Here is an 18,931-nt window from a genome sequence, read left to right as displayed (position 1 = left end):
CGGCTTGGTGTGCAGAAGTCCCGGGTTCGATTCCTGGCCAGGGCACACAGGAGAGGCGCCCATCTGCTTCTCCACCCCTCCCCGTCTCCTTCCTCTCTGTCTCTCTCTTCCCCTCCCACAGCCGAAGCTCCATTGGAGCAAAAAGATGGCCCAGGCGCTGGGGATGGCTCCTTGGCCTCTGCCCCAGGCACTAGAGTGGCTCTGGTTGTGACAGAGCGACGCCCCCGATGGGCAGAGCATTGCCCCCTGGTGGGCGTGCCAGGTGGATCCCAGTCGGGTGCATGCGGGAGTCTGTCTGACTGCCTTCCCGTTTCCAGCTTCAGAAAAATACAAAAAAAAAAAACAAAACCAGCTTTGGAGTTTATTAGACCTTGTTGGGTTTCATCTTAAACTTCACTCATTAACTTAGGTGAGGATATTTAGCCTTTCTAAGCCTCTGTTTCCTTACTTGTAAGGGGAAGATAAAGAGAAATATTTATATCACAGGGCAGTTGCTAAGGATTAAACAATATAATGCATAGTAGCTGGTAACACCAGATTATGTAGGTATTATAGCTTGTCGTATGGTAACTGCTATGATAATGAACACCTGTGAAGATAAACCCATGTTCTCTTTTAGGTTTTTGAAAAGGCTAATATAATTATTTATTTTTTTTAAGCCAGAGAGACAGGAAGAGAGAGATGAGAAGCATCAATCGTAGTTGCAGCACCTTAGTTGTTCTTTGATTGCTTTCTTGTATGTGCCTTGACCTGGGCAGGGGGGCTCCAGCCAAACCAGTGACCCCTTGCTCAAGCCAGCAACCTTGGGCTTCAAGCCAGTCACCTTTGGGCTCAAGCCTGCAACCATGGGGTCATGTCTATGATCCCATGCTCAAGCCAGTGACCCTGCACTCAAGCTGGTGAGCCCATGCTCAAGCCAGGTGAGCCCGCACTCAAGCCAACGACCTCGGGATTTCAAACCTGGGTCCTCTGTATCCCAAGCCAACGCTCTGTGCCACTGCCTGGTCAGGCAACATAATCATTCTAATGTGAAGAACATGCATGTGAGCTGGCCTTATTTTCCACTGTTGCCTAGTCTGAGGACTGCGCAGAGTTCTGAGAGCTCTCTGAGGCCCGCGTTAGACTGCTCCTCCTCTGGCGCCTTGCTGGCTCTCTGGTCTACAGCACTATTACAGGCCAGGTTAGAAATCACTGCTCTTGTGACTAGAGTTGAGCCCCAGTCATGAAGACAGGACCTAATTATCTAAACTATAGTCATGGCCTTGTGATTCTCAGTGTGTTTTGATTTTACAGAGAAGGAGTCCTCAGTTATGAGAAAAGTGCTGTTGGAGGATGAGGTCTTGGATTCCATGGTGTCTGTCATTGGCACTGCCACCACCCACCTAAGCCCTGAGTGAGTCTAGTCGTGGATGTGGCTTCATTCCAGGGAGAGGGATAGCAATCTTGGGAAGAAGCAGCAGATAGCTGTCTGAGCTGTCCTTGTACCCAGAATGAAGTGTGAAAGCAGCTATTGGCCTTGTAAGTTTTGCTGGCGAAGTAAAAGGAGGGGCTCTTAGTACTGTGGACTGTGGGGTGGGTGAGCCATGGACTGATGGTTCTTAGCAGCGGGTGTGCATAAGAATCACCTGTGGGGCATTTTTAAAATATTCAGAGTTCACTCACTAGATTGTGAGCTCCAGAACGGATTTATTTGATCTGACCTGCTGTTTTATCGTCAGAGCCCAAATGGCAGTGGTTCTGGCATATAGGATGTGCTGAATTAGTCATTGTTGACTGTGTGAATGATCATGCTGTGACCCATTGACTCAGTGACTGATGGGAACACTAAGGCTTTACAACCCTGGCTCCTTGGTGAAACCTAGCACTCTGCTCCTAGCTTAGCTGCCTGGAGTGTCGCCCGTATTGTGCCCCTCTTCTTGGATGGCAACGTCTCTTTTCTGCCCGAAAACAGCTTCCCTTGCAGATTCCAGCCATTCCAGGTGAGAGTCTGATGGATTGGAAGGGGTAGAATCCTGGGATTTCTGTCCTTCCAAGTTTCTAGGGCTAATCTGGGATGAGTGTCAAAACAAATAAGCCAGTTGCCGGCACAACAGGCTTAACACCCTTCTTCCTCTACAGGATGGCTCCTCAGGACAGAGGAGGCTGGTGGCACTGCTCATGGCCTTTGTCTGCTCCCTGCCTCGAGATGTAAGTGAACACGTTTGGGGAGTACTGTAGTTTAACCCTGGCAAAGGGAGATGGATCCCGGGTGACTTCTGGGCTGATATTTGTCACAGACTAAGCTGATCTACTTTTCCCACTGGTTCTCATCCGTCCTGGCCGCTGCTGCTACTTTCTACTGGGTACCTCTGAGTTTAGGTGTTCTCCGGGCCCATTACATGACCAGGTTTTCTGTAGGTGGAAATCCCTCAGCTGGACCAACTCATGCGGGAGCTTTTAGAGCTGAGCTGCTGCCACAGCTGCCCCTTCTCCTCCACTGCCGCTGCTAAGTGCTTTGCAGGCCTCCTCAACAAGCACCCTGCAGGTACTAGAAGCTCCCTGGTGAAATCCTGAAGTTCAGTCCTTTCTTTAAAAAGGAACTTGCTAATAATACATTAATAGGGTCTCCCAGGGGATAGCCCTTGGGACAAGAGTTTAGACCAGAGTTGAGCAAAGCATTCCAGGACATAAGAAGATAAGGGGGTGCATGCAGAGTGCTGTGCCATCCGCTTCCCTACAGGGAGCTGTTAGGGATCACTCTTCATTAGGAGACGACTCTTTTTCAAATGCCAGCACCCCTGCGCTCTGAGGATCCCTGGCTCTCACTGAATGGGCAAAGCCCGTAGTCAGATGATCTGTTCTTTTCTAAAGGCTTCTCAGGGAGCTCTGTGTGAAAATGATTTACATCCTTCATTGTTAAGAGAGAAATATGTAGCCTTTGCACCAGCATTCCTTCCCTCCTTTTTAGGGCAACAGCTGGATGAATTCCTACAGCTGGCTGTGGACAGAGTGGAGGCTGGGCTGGGCTCTGGGCCCTGTCGGCGTCAGGCTTTCACACTGCTGCTCTGGGTGAGGAGTCAGAGTGGGTTCTGGTTAAACGGGGACAGTTAGGTCTGGTTAAGTAAAATTTCTCCATTTGACCTGGAACCATAAGCATGCTTCTCAGGGTTCTGGGGTTTGAGTGCCATGCCCTGATCATCCTCTTCTCTGATTACAGGTGACAAAGGCCCTAGTGCTCAGGTATCATCCTCTCAGCTCCTGCCTCACAGACCGGGTAAGTCCTTTCCACTCTGGAGACAGGGAATCTAGGACCTAAACAGAAGCTTCCTGTTGATCCTATCCGTCCCAGAAATGACTGCCATCCTCCTCTTGGGTACTTAAGATTCTTCCCCTGATGTACCTGAAAGGCTCTCTTTTTCTTAAGCTTATGGGCCTCCTGAGTGATCCAGAACTGGGCGCAATGGTAGCTGATGGCTTTTCTCTGCTCATGTCTGACTGCACTGATGTACTGACGCGGGCTGGCCATGCTGAAGTGCGGATCATGTTCCGCCAGCGTTTCTTCACTGATAATGTGCCTGCCTTGGTCCAGGGCTTCCATGCTGCTCCCCAAGGTGAGGAGTCTAAAAGAAGCACCCCAAATTCAGTCCTCTCCTTTGCTCAGGCCTCATTCTGTAATGTAATGTGGACCCTCAGTGCTTCTTCGGAGCTGTAGTGTGGTCTGTACTTAAAGCGCTAAAGTTCTAGATTCTTGTGCTACTCTTCCTTTGGTGGCTATGTCTTGCTTATTCCGAGCTTATTCTGTGTAGGCTGATGTGCCAGCTTCATAAGAGTTGAGTTCTCAAGTTCTGTGTCTGAGCCCAGTTTCTCCCCTTAAGCTTTTTGTTTTTTACAGATGTGAAGCCAAATTACCTGAAAGGCCTGTCTCATGTCCTTAACAGGCTGCCTAAGCCTGTGCTCTTGCCAGAGCTGCCTATGGTAAGCCTTGCCATCAGAGCCTCTAAGCAGGGACCAAGCCCTTGTCCCCCAGCTGGGCTAGAGGGGAGGAGAGGCAGGCCCGTCGCGGATGTGTTTACCCCACCTTTCCTACGCCCCTTAGCTGCTCTCCTTGCTGCTGGAGGCCCTGTCCTGCCCCGACTGTGTGGTACAGCTCTCCACGCTCAGCTGCCTGCAGCCTCTTCTACTAGAAGCACCTCAAGTCATGAGTCTTCATGTTGACACCCTCATCACCAAGTTCCTGAACCTCAGCTCCAGCCCTTCTATGGTATGTTGAGCCCCAGCAGCTTTTTGGCATCTACAGCTCTCCTTGGTCTCCCTCACCTCCTTACGGTTGTGTTCCAGGCTGTCCGCATTGCTGCACTGCAGTGTATGCACGCGCTCACTCACCTGCCCACCCCTGTGGTGAGTACTCAGATGTCCCTCTGTGGCCTGGAAATTTCTAAGACCCAGAGAAGTACCTTTCTGCCTTAGCATGACTGGCCACCCTGCTATGTGGCTGAGGTAACGGCAAGGTACAGATAGGCAAGGATTTGCCCAAATACCCTACGACAGAACGGCCATCCTGCCCCCTAGCGTCCTCTGGAATCACTCAAGAATAGAAAGGTTATTAGTTGTCGAGTCAGAGAAGCGGCTCTTTTGTTGCCTTGGTTGAATGAGGCTAAGGTGAACTCCTCTTACTCCACAGCTGTTGCCATACAAACCACAGGTGATCCGGGCCTTAGCCAAACCTCTGGATGACAAGAAGAGGCTGGTGCGCAAGGAAGCAGTGTCAGCCAGGGGGGAGTGGTGAGTTTCCTGGTTGTGGGGAGAGCTGGGATTGAATGAGCCTCACCACTAATGCTGCCAGTATCCTTTTTGCCTACAGGTTTCTGCTGGGAAGCCCTGGCAGCTGAGCCCTCCGTCCTGGCCCAGACTATTCTGACAATCTCACCTGGAATCGCTAACTATTGAGCCATTTTGCCAAGGCAGGGACACCACTGGCCTCTGATTGCCATTCCCACAGACAGCATAAATGCTGGGCCTCTATCACGTGGCTGTACTAAGGAACATAGGCATCCTGATTTCTAATGGATTTGTGAAGCAACTGAATGTGAGGCTACTTGTGTTTGAAGAAGGATTCAAGGCTCTTCATATTTGTATGTCAGAGAAAGAGATACGCTGCTGAGGGGTGAATGCAGATGAGTGTGGCCCTGAGAACCAGGGATGGTGCATGTGTGTGTAACTGCTGGAGAATAAAGATTTCTTTTGATAATGGGGCTGTCAGATATTCTCTCCCCCACCCCACCCCATTTATACTGCAGCACATAACCAGAGCATCATTTATGAGCTAGAATAACTAATTAGACAGGGATTACCAAGAATTCTTCAAAGCATTCAGCCTCTCCAAGTAAGGCAGAGGTGGCCTGACCAGAACACCTAGGCCTTGGCCCTGACTTTCCCTGTCCCTGCCCTAAAGTAGTGGCAAAGAGTGAGATCCTTACAAATCAAATACCTTTATTTTTGCTCCTTTCAGCAAGTGAGAAGTGGCAGTGACCTCAGCAGTAGGCCTGCTATCTTTGCCCTGTTGAGAAGCCAGGATCTCAGCTCGACCATCAGGTGTTTTCTCAGACAGCGAGTGGAAGAGGTGGTGGCCAACTCCAGTGCTGTGACCTGGAGGCTGGGGTCAGCACCCAGCGTGGCTGCTAGCTGCCTGATCTCCAGTCGGGCTGGAGCTTCTATTTGCCTGAGTAAAGGAACATCCGTCCCAGGGTTTCCCACATGCTGCCTTGCGTCTGCAGCGACCAGGAGATAGGTCCTTGAGTTGTCCCTGCATGGTACCTAAGGCAGGCCTACTGGCTCTTTTTCTTCAAGGAGTCCATGAAGCTTCCCTTAGAGGCTCTTGAGACCACGCAGGAGGCAGGGTGATGCTCAGGTGGTGGCTGACAGACTCCAGCTCAGACTGCCATCACAGAAGCTGACTGGGCGGTCACCCAGGGAGGGGGGTCCCAGTTCATTCCGTTCCCATGGGGCAGGTGGCTGGAGGGCAACAGCACCCGAGTAAGCCAGTGTCTACAAAACAAGAAATGTCTCTGAGTCCTAAGAGTCCTGGGCTTCCTGAACCTCGCAGTAAAGCTACATCAGAGCACCCTGAAGCTACCTCGCATTAATCACAAAGGAGCAAAAGTCCTACTTTTGTGCAATAAATGTGTCCCTTGGTGCCTTGAAGGCCTTTAGAGGTTTTGAGCTAAGGGGCCATTGCAAGCACAGTGATAGCCAGGAATAGAATGGGGATGGGAAAGGGAGGCAGGCAGGCACTTATGGTCACCTAATTACTGCCTCAGTTTTTGCTATTTGAAAAATGATTTTCAGTCCTGCCGGTTGTCTCAGTGGTAGAGCATCAGCCCAGCCTGTGGAAGTCCCGGGTTTGATTCTTGGTCAGGAGAAGCGACCACCTGCTTTTCCACCCCTTCCCTTCCCGCTTCTCTCTCCTCCTGCAGCCATGGCTCATTTGGTTCAGCACACCGGCCCCAGACACTGAGGATGGCTCTGGAGCCTCCACCTCAGGCACTAAAAATAGCTCAGTTGTGAGCAAGGCCCCAGATGAGCAGAGCATAGGCCCCGAACAAGGATTGCCGGGTGGATCCCAGTTGGGGCGCATGCAGGAGTCTATCTCCACTCCTCTCACTTGGAAAAAAGTAAAAATAATAAAATGAGCCTGACCAGGCGGTGGCACAATGGATAGAGCGTTGGACTGGGATGTAGAGGACCCGGGTTCGAGACCCCGAGTTCGCCAGCTTGAGCACGGGCTCATCTGGTTTGAGCAAAGCTCACCAGCTTGGACCCAAGGTCGCTGGCTTGAGCAAGGGGTTACTCGGTCTGCTGACGGCCCGCGGTCAAGGCACATATGAGAAAGCAATGAACAACTAAGGTGTTGCAACAACAAAAAACCTAGTGATTGATGCTTCTCATCTCTCTCCGTTCCTGTCTGTCCCTATCTATCCCTCTCTCTCTGACATTCTCTCTGTAAAAAAAAAAAAAAAAAAAAAAAAAGTCTAAAAATAAATAAAATGAGCCTGACCAGGTGGTGGCACAGTGGATAGAGCGTCAGACTGGGATGTGGAGGACCCAGGTTCAAGACCTCGAGGTCGCCAGCTTGAGCACGGGCTCATCTGGTTTGAGCAAGGCTCACCAGCTTGAGCCCAAGGTTGCTGGCTCGAGCAAGGGGTCACTCGGTCTGCTGTAGCCCATCCGGTCAAGGCACGTATGAGAAATCAATCAATGAACAACTAAGGAACCACAACGAAGAACTGATGTTTCATCTCTCTCCCTTCCTGTCTGTCCCTATACCTCTCTATGCCTCTCTCTGTCTCTGTCACAAAATAAAATGATTTTCCCAAGTCTCGTGGGCAGAAGGAGTTAACTTCATTTACTGTCTTAGGACTTCTGTCACAAATAGATTACTTCAGTCCCAGAAATGACTGACTGGAACTCCAGGCACTGCAATACAAATGAGGTGATAAGTAGCCATCTTCCCCACCTAGAAGTCTCTTCTTAAAAACAGCTTTCTTAGGATTTGTTGTGTCATCTATAAGCCTCATCTGCAACATAAACCAGTGTTGGCCTTGAGCTCTGCTGGCTCAAATAAGCAATGCTCTCTGCTCCTAGAATCTAGATCTGTGCTGCCCAACATGGTAGCACAAGCAACATGCCTTTCCGAATTACTGAAAATAAAAACTCAGTCCAGTAGCCACATTTCCTGTGCTCAGCCACAGGTGGCTGGCCAGTGGCTAATGTCTCAGTCTAGGTACAGAACGCCTCTCATCACTTCTACTAGACAGCACTGGTCTAGGTATTTTACTTTACCTTCCTGTGTCCACACCCAGGAATAACTTCCAGTTGTCCAAACAGCCATAGTTGTAATGATTCCTGAAAACCTAGGGCCAAGAAAAACAAATTTCTACAAAACCCTTTTACTTAATCCCCTTCTATTTTTTGACCCTAAGCTGGCTGAGCCAAAGTTCAGCGGGGCAAGTTCTAGCCTTTTATGATGCCTGACCTAGTTGGCCCCGACCATGCAGGTGTACAGAAAGGCGGGTCCAGTCACCCACCCAGAGGTCCGCCCCCACTCCTCAGCCCTACTCACTCTGCCCTTGGCCTGCAGCCGACGTCTCTCCTTCTTGTTGATATGCCTTTCAATACTAGTCTCACCCCGACTGATGAGGACAGCATGCCATACAGTTAGGGCACCCAGGGCAAGTGCCACAGAACTGAGAAAAGGGGCAAAGATTGGTGAGTAGCTCAGAGAGGGTTAGAGGCTATGTCTGAAATTAAGCTGAATGAGGACTGGCTGGGGACCTCTACCTGTCTTCCTTATCTCCCAGCCTACACGTCCCAGATGAACTTTTACTTCACTACATCTGTGAAAAGCATCAATGAAAATGCCTCAACATGGGCTAAGAATAAGTTATGTGGAAAGGAAGAGGAGTAAGTCTGTATTTTATATTTCTCGAGAGCCTGGAAGGTAGGTAGTAAAAGCACAATGGGATGGCAAATTCTGATTCTAGCTCTACCACTCATTCCTGGCTGTTTGTGGAACAAATCACTTCACCCTCTAATTGCCAGTTTCCCTCATCTATAAAATGTAGTCACCTACTGTTTAGGTAGGAGTTTAACTTACCTTGGCACATAAACACTCAATGCTAGTATCCTTAATGTTTCCTGCACCAAAGTGCTGAAGAAAATTAAATGCTCTTTGCCAACCTAAATTAGTCTCAGAGCAGCAATTCACACTGGGATGGGTCCCTATGGGCACCTAAAAAGGTTTTTCTGAAGCTGCCCCTCCCTTAAGCTGTCAAAAAAGAGTTAGATACCTGCACAGGAACCAGAGGTAGACAAGACTCTTGTGAGTCATCCTTTCTCGAAAGGAGAAGGTGGGTGGTGGGGTCTGGTGGTAAGTCTAGAAAAAGAACACAGCAAAATCTGCCTCATTTACTGCGCTGGTCCCCACCAGAGTACCCAGCACCTGCAGGCTGGGAAGTGATCCAAGCCCAGGATGAAAAAATAAGGGGTTAAGCCACAGAGGAGTCAAGGTAGCAGCCAGATGGGTGGACCAAGCCCGGTGGCATCATGTGGACAAACACTGGGCACAGCAGGTCTGGACAGGATGGCAAAGCACAGGAGGAGCGGACCCTGGGTCTTTAGATCTGACAACACAAATGGGACTCCAGGGGAAGCCACTCCACTCCCCAGCTAGCACTCCTTCACCCTGTGGCTGCAGTCCCCAAGAGAGGGACCAGACCCACACCCAGAACAGAATGACTGTACGGGGAAGAACTGTGAGCTCCACTAAGAACCAAAAGGGTAACAGGTACGATCATTAGCCCAAGATCTGCTCAGAATAAAGAGTCCTATAAAGCCTGGGGAGAAGGAACAATCCAGATGTGGACGCAGACAGACCAGGAGCGAGGATGATCAGACTGGCCCAGCCTGACCTCTGTCCCCTGGAGCCCCGGTACACAGACTAACACAGACTCCTTGCTGCTCAGGCCGTCACCAAGGCAGAGCCCTTGCTCAGCCCAAAGAAGGTGATAATGGGATAGAGAGCTGAAAACTGTCACATACCAGGGACTTCCAGCTTGCCTGCAAGACCATTTAGTCAGCCCCTGGTAGACAGCCTCCTAGCATGCCCCTGATCCAGCCTCCAGCGGCCCCTCAACCAGTCTCTACAACTCTACCAGGTGGGCCCCAGTTGCCTCAGCAACTCTATACCCCTGGCCTGAGCAGCAGGAGGCAGTGGGGTGCGGACGGCCCACCTGATTGGCAACCGCCTGTAGTTTGTTCTTGTCGAGCTGTTTCATTTTCTAAGGGGATGGAAAACAGTGCTGGTTATACTCTCAGGCCGCTAGCACAGAGGTCCTTAGGGACCGATTCAACGCCCCACAGTGCTCTCTCCAGAGCTACCCTACTTCTAACTCTGGGCTCACCTCAATGGCAGCATAAGCCTCCCGGAAAAGGTCCCAACTTCCATAGCTGCAATAGACACAGCCCAGAGTCATGAAAAAGCAGAAAGAGAAGAAGTACCGATGGTTGTAGTGGCCCACACAGTTGTTTAGCCAGGCTGGTGGGGGAAGGATTAAGGACAAGATCAAACAATTTCAGGATGTGTCTGGCCCTCTCTGGTTCATCCTTGCTTCATGCTGACATCATCCAAGCCCAGGGCTTCCAGTGACCAAGAACTATTTTCCAAAGGCAGGAAAATATGGGACTTTCCAAAAGTTGAGGTGAAAGTGTTAAAGCTTTTTAAAGCCCTCACAAGTCCTACCAGAAAAGCTTGAAAATGGAAAGCCTTCATGAAAATGAATCTGCCAATATGTCAGCCTAGCAGGGTTTAACCAGACACCTGTGTGGGACAGCAGAAGGGGACCAGTGGTTCTACCTGGATACCCAGTGGGCAACCACTGAAGCCCGAATTTCTCTTTCCATCCAATAGATGTTAGCATGACAGTCTATACAAGAGAGAGCTGTGGAGCAGATGCCTTGCTCCATGGGGGTCCGTCCCAGAAAGCCTGTACACTTCCTGCTTCTCCAGGAGATCAGGAGATGCTCAGCCCCCCACAACTCCTCTCCCACTAACTTTTCCTGAGCCCAGTGTTCTGTGCAGGGTGAAGCAGAAGCCTCAGGTGTGTGGCCCTTAACCCTGTGCAGCACTCTGACGCTAAAGAAGGAGGCCTCAGGCAGAAAAAGGTAATAAAAGGATACGACAATGATGATCCATCTTCAGCACACACCTGTGAGGGAGGGACACAGGCTCTGTTACGGTGGCCAAGGGTCTTGAGATGGCAGTGCCGATCCTTCCCTACAAGGACCAGCATCCTGCTGAGGTGGAGAGGGCACAGACTTTGAAGACAGCCAGGCCTTGCTTCAAACCTTGCTTTACTGGCTACAAAATACTGAACAAGGTAACTCATCTTTCTGAACCTGTTTCTACCAGTGGTTATAGTGCCAAACTCACAGGGCCAACCTGAGGACCAGGTGTTAGGATACAGAGGACACATTGTCTGGCACGTGACAGTGCTGCATAAACATCTTCTCAAACTCCAGGTCTAGGTTTTGCCCTAAGACTAAAGCTAGGATTCAGACAGCAGAGCCAAGACCCACCTATTGCAGACGCTGCAGTGGTGTGTTCGGGCTGGCTTGGGGTAGATGCACTTCTTACAGATGGAGACTGTTGCAATGTCATTCCTGCCCTGTGCAAAGAGAGAAAAACATCGTAACTGAGGCAGCACCAGCTTTATAGCTCCAAAGATACCAAGGCACTCTCTCCCCACTCCTGGGATGGCCTCCCCAGCCCCCTGGGGAGACCCACCTGGGGAGGATATCCAGGGGGAGTGGTGATGGCCTGGTAGTAATGGAAGACGATGAGGATCAGATTCCAGTGGCTATAGAAGAAATGCCAGCAGAGTCGTGGCACTGAGTAGGTTCGGAGGATGAGGGGGAGGATACACAGGTAGGCGATTGCCACGATGGAGCTGGTCAGCACAATCACCAGCACCACGAACACCTGCCAACACCAGGGAGGTCAGGGAGATGCAGGGAGAGAGCTTGCCGATGCCAAATAACTCAAGAATATCCCTGGGGTGGGGTTGGGTGGGTCCATCAGACACATGTCCCTCCGCTACCCCCAAAACACCCCTCTTCCTGCTCCCTGGGCATCACTCACCACCCCACACCAGCGGATCACGTTGTCCACCAGCCAGTAGATGGGCTCAAAGGCAGCATCGACAGCGGCGTCGGTGCCCCCGAAGGAGTTGTAGAGCAGGGAGCGTGCGCAGACTTTGCCATAGCGCCAACGCTGTACCAGGCCCCGGAGCAGGGGGGGGCAGCGGCGCCTGGAGCCCAGGAGCAGAAGCAGGCGCAGGCAGAGGCGGGCAGGGCCCAGCAGGAGGCTCCACTGGCCCCGCATGGCTCCTAGGAGAGCACACCCTGGTGAGGTGCCAGCCTGGATTCTCTGCCCCCCCTAGCCCACCAGTGGGGAGGCCCTAATCACCAACTCAGAAGTAGACCTAAGACTAAGGCCAGTTACCAGCTGTGGGCAGTAGGAAAGTCACTTCAATTCTCTAGAGAACTGGCAGTGCCCATGTCCCAATCAGACTATAGGGCAGGGGTCCCCAAACTTTTTACACAGGGGGCCAGTTCACTGTCCCTCAGACCGTTGGAGGGCCGGACTATAAAAAAAACTATGAACAAATTCCTATGCACACTGCACATATCTTATTTTAAAGTAAAAAAACAAAATGGGAACGAATACAATATTTAAAATAAAGGACAAGTAAATTTAAATCAACAAACTGACCAGTATTTCAATGGGAACTATGCTCCTCTCACTGACCACCAATGAAAGAGGTGCCCCTAAGTGCGGCGGGGGCCGGATAGATGGCCTCAGGGGGCCGCATGTGGCCCGTGGGCCGTAGTTTGGGGACCCCTGCTATAGGGGGTAGGGTCTGGAGGTTCTAATTGGGCAGAGATCATATTACACCAGCTGATTACACAGCAAATCCAAGATGATGTACACCTAGAGGGTGAGAGTATAGGGGTGAGGGAGAGGCAGGCAGCTCCAAGTCAAAGCAGGGCCTCTGGAGCTGTCTGTGTACACATATCACTGGGTGGAGCAAGGCCAACATGCACAAAGCCGCCCACTGTGTCTCTGTGAGCAGGGCCACCGTAGCAGAGGACTCCCCAAGTCCTTGCCTGCCCTGGCCTGTTGACCTACCTCCTAACAACTGCTCTTCAACAAGGACAGCCAGTGCTGGGGTGAGGACACAGTATGTCAGCCCTGCACCTGGATCTTCCCTGGTGTTACCCGAGTCTTGGCAAAAGATACCCATCCTTCCTACTTCCTCTGGGGTGATGTTACAAGCCACCGGACCCAACACGGTAGCATGACAGTCCCTGTCTTCTGTCAGGACAGCTCAGCTACCCCTCACAAGACACAAGATTCTTTGTCTCCAAATCCAGTCCCAGCCCCACCCCAAGGATACAAAAGCCAAGACAACTTCAGGTATTCAGAGAATAACACCTCAGGCAGGAAGACACTGGCAGTGGAGGAGAGCCTTCATGCTGGTGGCTCATGAAGACACGGGGCCTCCTCTCTCTGCAGTCTCCCCTGCCTGTTTTAGTTGAACACTCAAGAGCCTTCTCTGGCCTGACCTGTAGTGGCACAGTAGATAAAGCATCAAACTGGAATGCTGAGGTTGCCAGTCGAGGCCCTGGGCTTGCCTGGTCAAGGCACATATGGGAGAGTTGGTGCTTCCTGCTCCTCACACCTGCCTCTCTCTCTCTTTAAAAAAAAAAAAAGAAAAAAAGCCTTCTCTGCACCTGCTGCCCTTGGCCCCAAACTTCCCAACCAGCCTTCCCAGCTCTTTAGCCCTTTGTACAGCTCCTCTCCTCTGCAAGTGCCTTCATCCTCTCTATGTGGTTTCTACCTCACCCAACAGTCATGGAAAGTCAGCCACCCAGACAATGCTCAGAAGACACAGATTCCTTCAATGAAAATCCCATCAATTCTGCAGATTAAAGTCTTTACCAGAAATTGCCTGACCGAGCAGTGGCGCAGAGGATAGAGCGTTGGACTGGGATGTGGAGGACCCAGGTTTGAGACCCCGAGGTCACCAGTTTGAGCGCGGGCTCATCTGGCTTGAGCAAAGCTCACTAGCTTGGACCCAAGGTCGCTGGCTCGAGCAAGGGGTTACTTGGTCTGCTGAAGGCCCACGGTCAAGGCACATATTAGAAAGCAATCAATGAATAACTAAGGTGTCGCAACGAAAAACTAATGATTGATGCTTCTCATCTCTCTCCATTCCTGTCTGTCTATCCCTACCTCTGACTCTCTCTCTGTCAATGTAAAAAAGAAAAAAAAGTCTTTACTAGAAATTACCTGATTTTCCCTTATAGCAGGAGTCGGGAACCTATGGCTCATGAGGCAGATGTGGCTCTTTTGATGGCTGCATCTGGCTTGCAAACAAATCTTTAATAAAAAAAATAATATTAAAAATATAAAACAGAGGCCCTGGCCGGTTGGCTCAGCGGTAGAGCGTCGGCCTAGCGTGCGGAGGACCCGGGTTCGATTCCCGGCCAGGGCACACAGGAGAAGCGCCCATTTGCTTCTCCACCCCTCTGCCGCGCCTTCCTCTCTGTCTCTCTCTTCCCCTCCTGCAGCCAAGGCTCCATTGGAGCAAGGATGGCCCGGGCGCTGGGGATGGCTCTGTGGCCTCTGCCTCAGGTGCTAGAGTGGCTCTGGTCGCGACATGGCGACGCCCAGGATGGGCAGAGCATCGCCCCATGGTGGGCATGCCGGGTGGATCCCGGTTGGGCGCATGCGGGAGTCTGTCTGTCTCTCCCTGTTTCCAGCTTCAGGAAAAAAAAAAAAAAAAAAAAAAAAAAAAAAAAAAATATATATATATATATATATATATATATATATATATATAAAACAGGCCCTGGCCGGTTGGCTCAGTGGTAGAACGTCGGCCTGGCGTGCAGAAGTCCCGGGTTCGATTCCCGGCCAGGGCACACAGGAGAAGCGCCCATCTGCTTCTCCACCCCTCCCCCTCTCCTTCCTCTCTGTCTCTCTCTTCCCCTCCTGCAGCCAAGGCTCCATTGGAGCAAAGATGGCCCGGGCGCTGGGGATGGCTCTGTGCCCTCTGCCTCAGGCGCTAGAATGGCTCCGGTCGCAGCAGAGCAACGCCCCAGATGGGCAGAGCATCGCCCCCTGGTGGGCATGCCGGGTGGATCCCCGTCGGGCGCATGAGGGAGTCTGTCTGACTGCCTCCCGTTCCCAGCTTCAGAAAAATACAAAAAAATATATATATAAAATATTCTTTTTTTTTTTTTTTGTATTTTTCTGAAGCTGGAAACGGGCAGAGACAGACTCCCGCATGCACCCGACCAGGATCCACCCAGCACGCCCACCAGGGGTGACGCTCTGACGCGACCAGAGCCACTCTAGTGCCTGGGGCAGAGGCCAAGGAGCCATCCCCAGCGCCCGGGCCATCTCTGCTCCAATGGAGCCTTGGCTGCGGGAGGGGAAGAGAGAGACAGAGAGGAAGGAGGGGGGAGTGGAGAAGCAAATGGGCGCTTCTCCTATGTGCCCTGGCCGGGAATCGAACCCGGGTCCCCCGCACGCCAGGCCGACGCTCTACCGCTGAGCCAACCAGCCAGGGCAAAACATCCTCATGTATTATAATCCATTCATTTCCTACCGCTCGTGTTCATGGTTGCAGGTGGCTGGAGCCAATCACAGCTGTCCTCCGGGACTATACCAAATTTTTATTAGATAATGCGTAATGTACACAGGTCGTTGTATGGCTCTCACAGAATTACATTTTAAAATATGTGGCATTGGCCCTGGCTGGTTGGCTCAGTGGTAGAGCATCGGCCTGGCGTGCAGGAATCCTGGGTTCGATTCCTGGCCAGGGCACACAGGAGAAGCGCCCATCTGCTTCTCCACCCCTCCCCCTCTCCTTCCTCTCTGTCTCTCTCTTCCCCTCCCGCAGCCAAGGCTCCATTGGAGCAAAGTTGGCCCGGGCGCTGAGGATGGCTCTGTGGCCTCTGCCTCAGGCGCTAGAATGGCTCCGGTAGCAGCAGAGCAACGCCCCAGATGGGCAGAGCATTGCTCCCTGGTGGGCATGCCGGGTGGATCCCGGTCGGGCGCATGCAGGAGTCTGACTGCTTCCCGCTTCCAACTTTGGAAAAATACAAAAAATATATATATATATGTAGCATTCATGGCTCTCTCAGCCAAAAAGGTTCCCGACCCCTGCCTTATAGCAACTCCACTGACTTATTTAACAAACAGCTCAAAACCCAGCAGAGTTTGGCCTATGGTGGCGCAGTGGCTAAAGCATTAACCTGGAACGCTGAGGTCACAGGTTTGAAACCCTGGGCTTGCCCGGTCCAGGCACATACAACAAGCAATCAATGAACAACTAAAGTGAAGCAACCATGAGTGATACTTCTCACTCTCCCCCCTTCTCTCTGTAAAATCAATAAATAAAATCTTTAAAAAAAAAAAACCCAGCAGAAATTGGAGGAGGCTGCTCCACTAAAGGGATGGTTTCCATTCAGTAACTGGAGCAAGGTACTCTCCTTGCAACCTGGCTCATCGCACAAGAAGCCTTTCAGAGAGAACACTTAATTACCTCTTTCCACAAGCCCTATAATGACCCAAGGGAAAGAAATCCAGCAGACAAGGGCAGCAGAGAAAGAGAAGAAAGACAATTCAGTAGGGACCTACTCTCTGCACCAGGATAAAGAAATGGCTATTTTCATATCACCTTCTAGGAGCTAGAGTATTAAGAGGCAGTGTAGAAGAGAGAAAATAGAAAAGCTCCAACTTCTGACATCCTTCCAGCTGGATTCCCATTCTTTGAAACTATAATTTGGCTTAAAGCAATATTTTCAAAATAGTATATACAGTCAACACAATCACACGTAAAAGTAGGACAAAACATTTTACCCAACAAATCCAAGTGACTTAGGTTGTCCCTACCACTGTTTATTCCCTTACTATGATTAACGGAGTTTCCTATTTGCTAAAATACAATAGCAATAATTTGCAAATAGGACACATTTCTCATCTTCATGAATATGAATTTTATGCCATCACTCCTGTCTACAAAAAACTTCCTTCTTGCCCTGGCCAGGTAGCTCAGGTGGTTGGAGCATTGTCCTGATACACTGAGTTGTGGGTTTGATCCTGGGTCAAAGCACATAAAAGAAACAACCAATGAATGCATAAATAAGTGGAACAACAAAATTGATGTTTCTCCCTCGCTCTCCTTTTCTGTCTACAATCAATGAATAAATAAAAATTTTTTTTAATTTTATTTATTTTTTATTTTATTTATTCATTTTTAGAGAGGAGAGAGAGAGAGAGAAAGAGAGAGACAGAGAGAAAGAAGGGGGAGGAGCTGGAAGCATCAACTCCCATATGTGCCTTGACCAGGCAAGCCCAGGGTTTTGAACCGGCGACCTCAGCATTTCCAGGTCGACGCTTTATCCACTGCGCCACTACAGGTCAGACTAAATAAAATTTTTTAATAAACAAAAAACTTCCTTCTCAGATTCTCCACTTCTTGGATTATTCTCAGCCACATCCAGAATTCCTGCTTAGTGCCACAGGAAATGCCTGCTTCAAGGACTAAACTTACCAACTCTTACCTCCCCCATATTTTGAGTGCTCAGGTTTTATTTCTGCCCTTAAGTGGTGACCTCGGGAAAAATCACTGTATCCTGCCTGAACTCAATTTCCTTGTGTTCCCATTCAACAAGGAAGGAGACAGGAATAAATGCTTAGGTCCCTTCTAGCTCTAACTCTTTATGATTCCTTATATCCACTTGGTAAGGTATAAATGAAACGTTTATAAAGTTCTTAACACAATACCTGGCTCATGGAAGAGCTCAATAAATACTTAACTGAATGACCTGAGATGCACAAATGGAGAGCTGGCCAGATGTGCAGCCTACAAATAACAGCAAGGGCATTCCTGCCAACATACTGCTATCATTCCTTGTTAGAATCATAGCACGTAAGAGTTAGGAGGCATTTTAGAAGACAAATTCAACCAAAAATCAACCCAAACACATAAACAGAAAGCTTGTAGCTGCAGAGAGCAACAGATCAGATTTAAGTGAACAAAGTCTGAAGCTGAGCTTCTACTCATTTTATCAAATGAGGTTTGCAGGCTATGGGGAAGTCAGAGAAGGGCAGCTAAGATACAGTATTCATCTCAGGAAATTGAGGTAAAACAGAACTCAAAAAATTGTGTGTGGAGGTCCAGGGAGGGGGGAGGTACAGGGGAGATCAGAGTGAACAAGGGAGGAAACAGAGTAAAGCACAACTTCACTATCACCCCAAGCACAAGCCCTGAACACTGCGATCCCTCAGTAGTAGCCACAGGCCATGACATCTGCCACCAGATTAGAGGGGATTGCAGGCCATGGCACTCTCCTCTTCCCAAGGCTCTAAGTCCCCATCTGTTTCCCAAGGAGAAAACAGGAAAAGTTGGATTTCAAAGCCACCAGAAGGCAGAGGAAACTTCGACTCAAGTCTTGGCAAATCTCATCCGGACAACGATGCTGCTCTCGGGAAGTTGTCAATCTCAAGCAGCAAGTGTCAATCATCAGTAAGAGTAGAATATTATTCATGTGCAGACTTCTCTTCTGGACTAACATGATAGGAAGAGAAAAAGTTAAGGATAGGCCCACACGACTCTTAAGAGGATCCCACTGTGAGATTAGAAACTACGGTTACAAAAAATGGGAAAGATTTATTTCTTAGGGAGGGTGGGTGGCATGGCCAAAGTGCGATGGGCTGGAAGTCAAAAACCTGAGTTCCGATCTGGGCTCTACCTTAAACTATCTGCGAGACATTGAATAATTCAAATCTTATCTCTGGATCTGAGTTTGCAAATCTGTGAAATGGGCGAGATGAATTGGCTGGCCTCCTTCCAGCTCCGCGCGTTACCGCTACTCGGAAGGTGCACTCGGTCTGGCTAGAAGAGAGCATGGACGTGCAGGACTCCGCGAGGAGACAGCAGGAAGGCACCAGGCTCACAATAAGGCCCCGGAACGGGGCCCGACCCTAGAAAAAGGGACAGGGCTGAGAAGCAAAGGCCGCAGCTTCGCTCTTACCTGCCTCCTGCGGACTCCCCAATCAGCCAAAAGGAGCCCGCAGCCTCCGCTCACAGCTACCCCCTCCAGATCAGCGCCCCAGGCCCGCAGGGCTCAATCCAACCAACCATGGCCGGAAGCCCACAGATCCAGCTTGCAGACCCGGACCCGCCGCCAGCCCATCCTTAACCACAGGCGCAAGCGCAAGTGTAGGCATTCCGAAGCTCCGCCCCCTGATTCGCCCCGGGGCGACCTGGAACCTGTAGTTTACACGTTCCGTAAGGCGCTGTAGAGGTCACGTGATAAG

At 50.4% G+C, this 18,931-nt stretch overlaps 2 protein-coding genes across 10 annotated transcripts in view; one reads left to right on the top strand and one right to left on the bottom strand.

Moving 5' to 3' along the window:
- Window positions 1–5,227, top strand: part of MMS19 (MMS19 homolog, cytosolic iron-sulfur assembly component) — a 36,498-nt gene extending 31,271 nt beyond the window's left edge. For both annotated transcript variants that reach the window (XM_066238976.1, XM_066238975.1), the window contains exons 20-31: window positions 1,294–1,393; window positions 1,877–1,979; window positions 2,119–2,187; window positions 2,398–2,524; window positions 2,948–3,048; window positions 3,197–3,253; window positions 3,404–3,590; window positions 3,872–3,954; window positions 4,076–4,240; window positions 4,318–4,377; window positions 4,661–4,761; window positions 4,841–5,227. In XM_066238976.1, coding sequence (XP_066095073.1) covers window positions 1,294–1,393; window positions 1,877–1,979; window positions 2,119–2,187; window positions 2,398–2,524; window positions 2,948–3,048; window positions 3,197–3,253; window positions 3,404–3,590; window positions 3,872–3,954; window positions 4,076–4,240; window positions 4,318–4,377; window positions 4,661–4,761; window positions 4,841–4,868 — 1,181 coding nt within the window. In that variant the 3' untranslated portion in view covers window positions 4,869–5,227. The remainder of the gene's footprint in view (window positions 1–1,293; window positions 1,394–1,876; window positions 1,980–2,118; window positions 2,188–2,397; window positions 2,525–2,947; window positions 3,049–3,196; window positions 3,254–3,403; window positions 3,591–3,871; window positions 3,955–4,075; window positions 4,241–4,317; window positions 4,378–4,660; window positions 4,762–4,840) is intronic.
- A 222-nt stretch (window positions 5,228–5,449) lies between these two features.
- On the bottom strand, window positions 5,450–18,853 carry ZDHHC16 (zinc finger DHHC-type palmitoyltransferase 16). 8 transcript variants are annotated; one of them, XM_066239704.1, is made up of 13 exons: window positions 18,753–18,853; window positions 18,364–18,595; window positions 13,889–13,978; window positions 11,675–11,922; window positions 11,321–11,515; window positions 11,113–11,201; window positions 10,714–10,742; window positions 9,939–10,072; window positions 9,768–9,815; window positions 8,826–8,911; window positions 8,099–8,222; window positions 7,819–7,889; window positions 5,450–6,024 (listed from the first exon to the last, which is right to left on the bottom strand). In XM_066239704.1, exons 4-13 carry the CDS (start codon window positions 11,915–11,917, stop codon window positions 5,910–5,912), a joined length of 1,134 nt encoding a protein of 377 aa, XP_066095801.1. In that variant the 5' UTR covers window positions 11,918–11,922; window positions 13,889–13,978; window positions 18,364–18,595; window positions 18,753–18,853; the 3' UTR covers window positions 5,450–5,909. The 8 variants fall into 8 exon arrangements, with proteins under 8 accessions (XP_066095801.1, XP_066095802.1, XP_066095803.1 ...); XM_066239705.1 differs by lacking the exon at window positions 13,889–13,978; XM_066239706.1 differs by lacking the exon at window positions 13,889–13,978 and having other exon boundaries at window positions 18,479–18,595.
- Between the last annotated feature and the right edge of the window lie 78 nt (window positions 18,854–18,931).

The sequence above is a fragment of the Saccopteryx bilineata genome, chromosome 7 (genome assembly GCF_036850765.1).
Source record: "Saccopteryx bilineata isolate mSacBil1 chromosome 7, mSacBil1_pri_phased_curated, whole genome shotgun sequence".
NCBI lineage: Eukaryota > Metazoa > Chordata > Mammalia > Chiroptera > Emballonuridae > Saccopteryx > Saccopteryx bilineata.
Note: the sequence above shows the minus strand (reverse complement) of the source record. Positions and strands in the feature narration are given on the sequence as shown.

Bases quoted from the DNA above. Each gene is read 5' to 3' on its own strand.
- ZDHHC16 (XM_066239704.1), bottom strand. From the start codon at position 11,917: ATGCGGGGCCAGTGGAGCCTCCTGCTGGGCCCTGCCCGCCTCTGCCTG. The intron at 11,516-11,674 runs GTGAGTGATGCC...TGGTGTTGGCAG, and splicing joins TGATCCGCTGGTGTGGGGTG to GTGTTCGTGGTGCTGGTGAT. The intron at 8,223-8,825 runs GTATCTAACTCT...CCCTTTTCTCAG, and splicing joins TACCTCTGGTTCCTGTGCAG to TTCTGTGGCACTTGCCCTGG.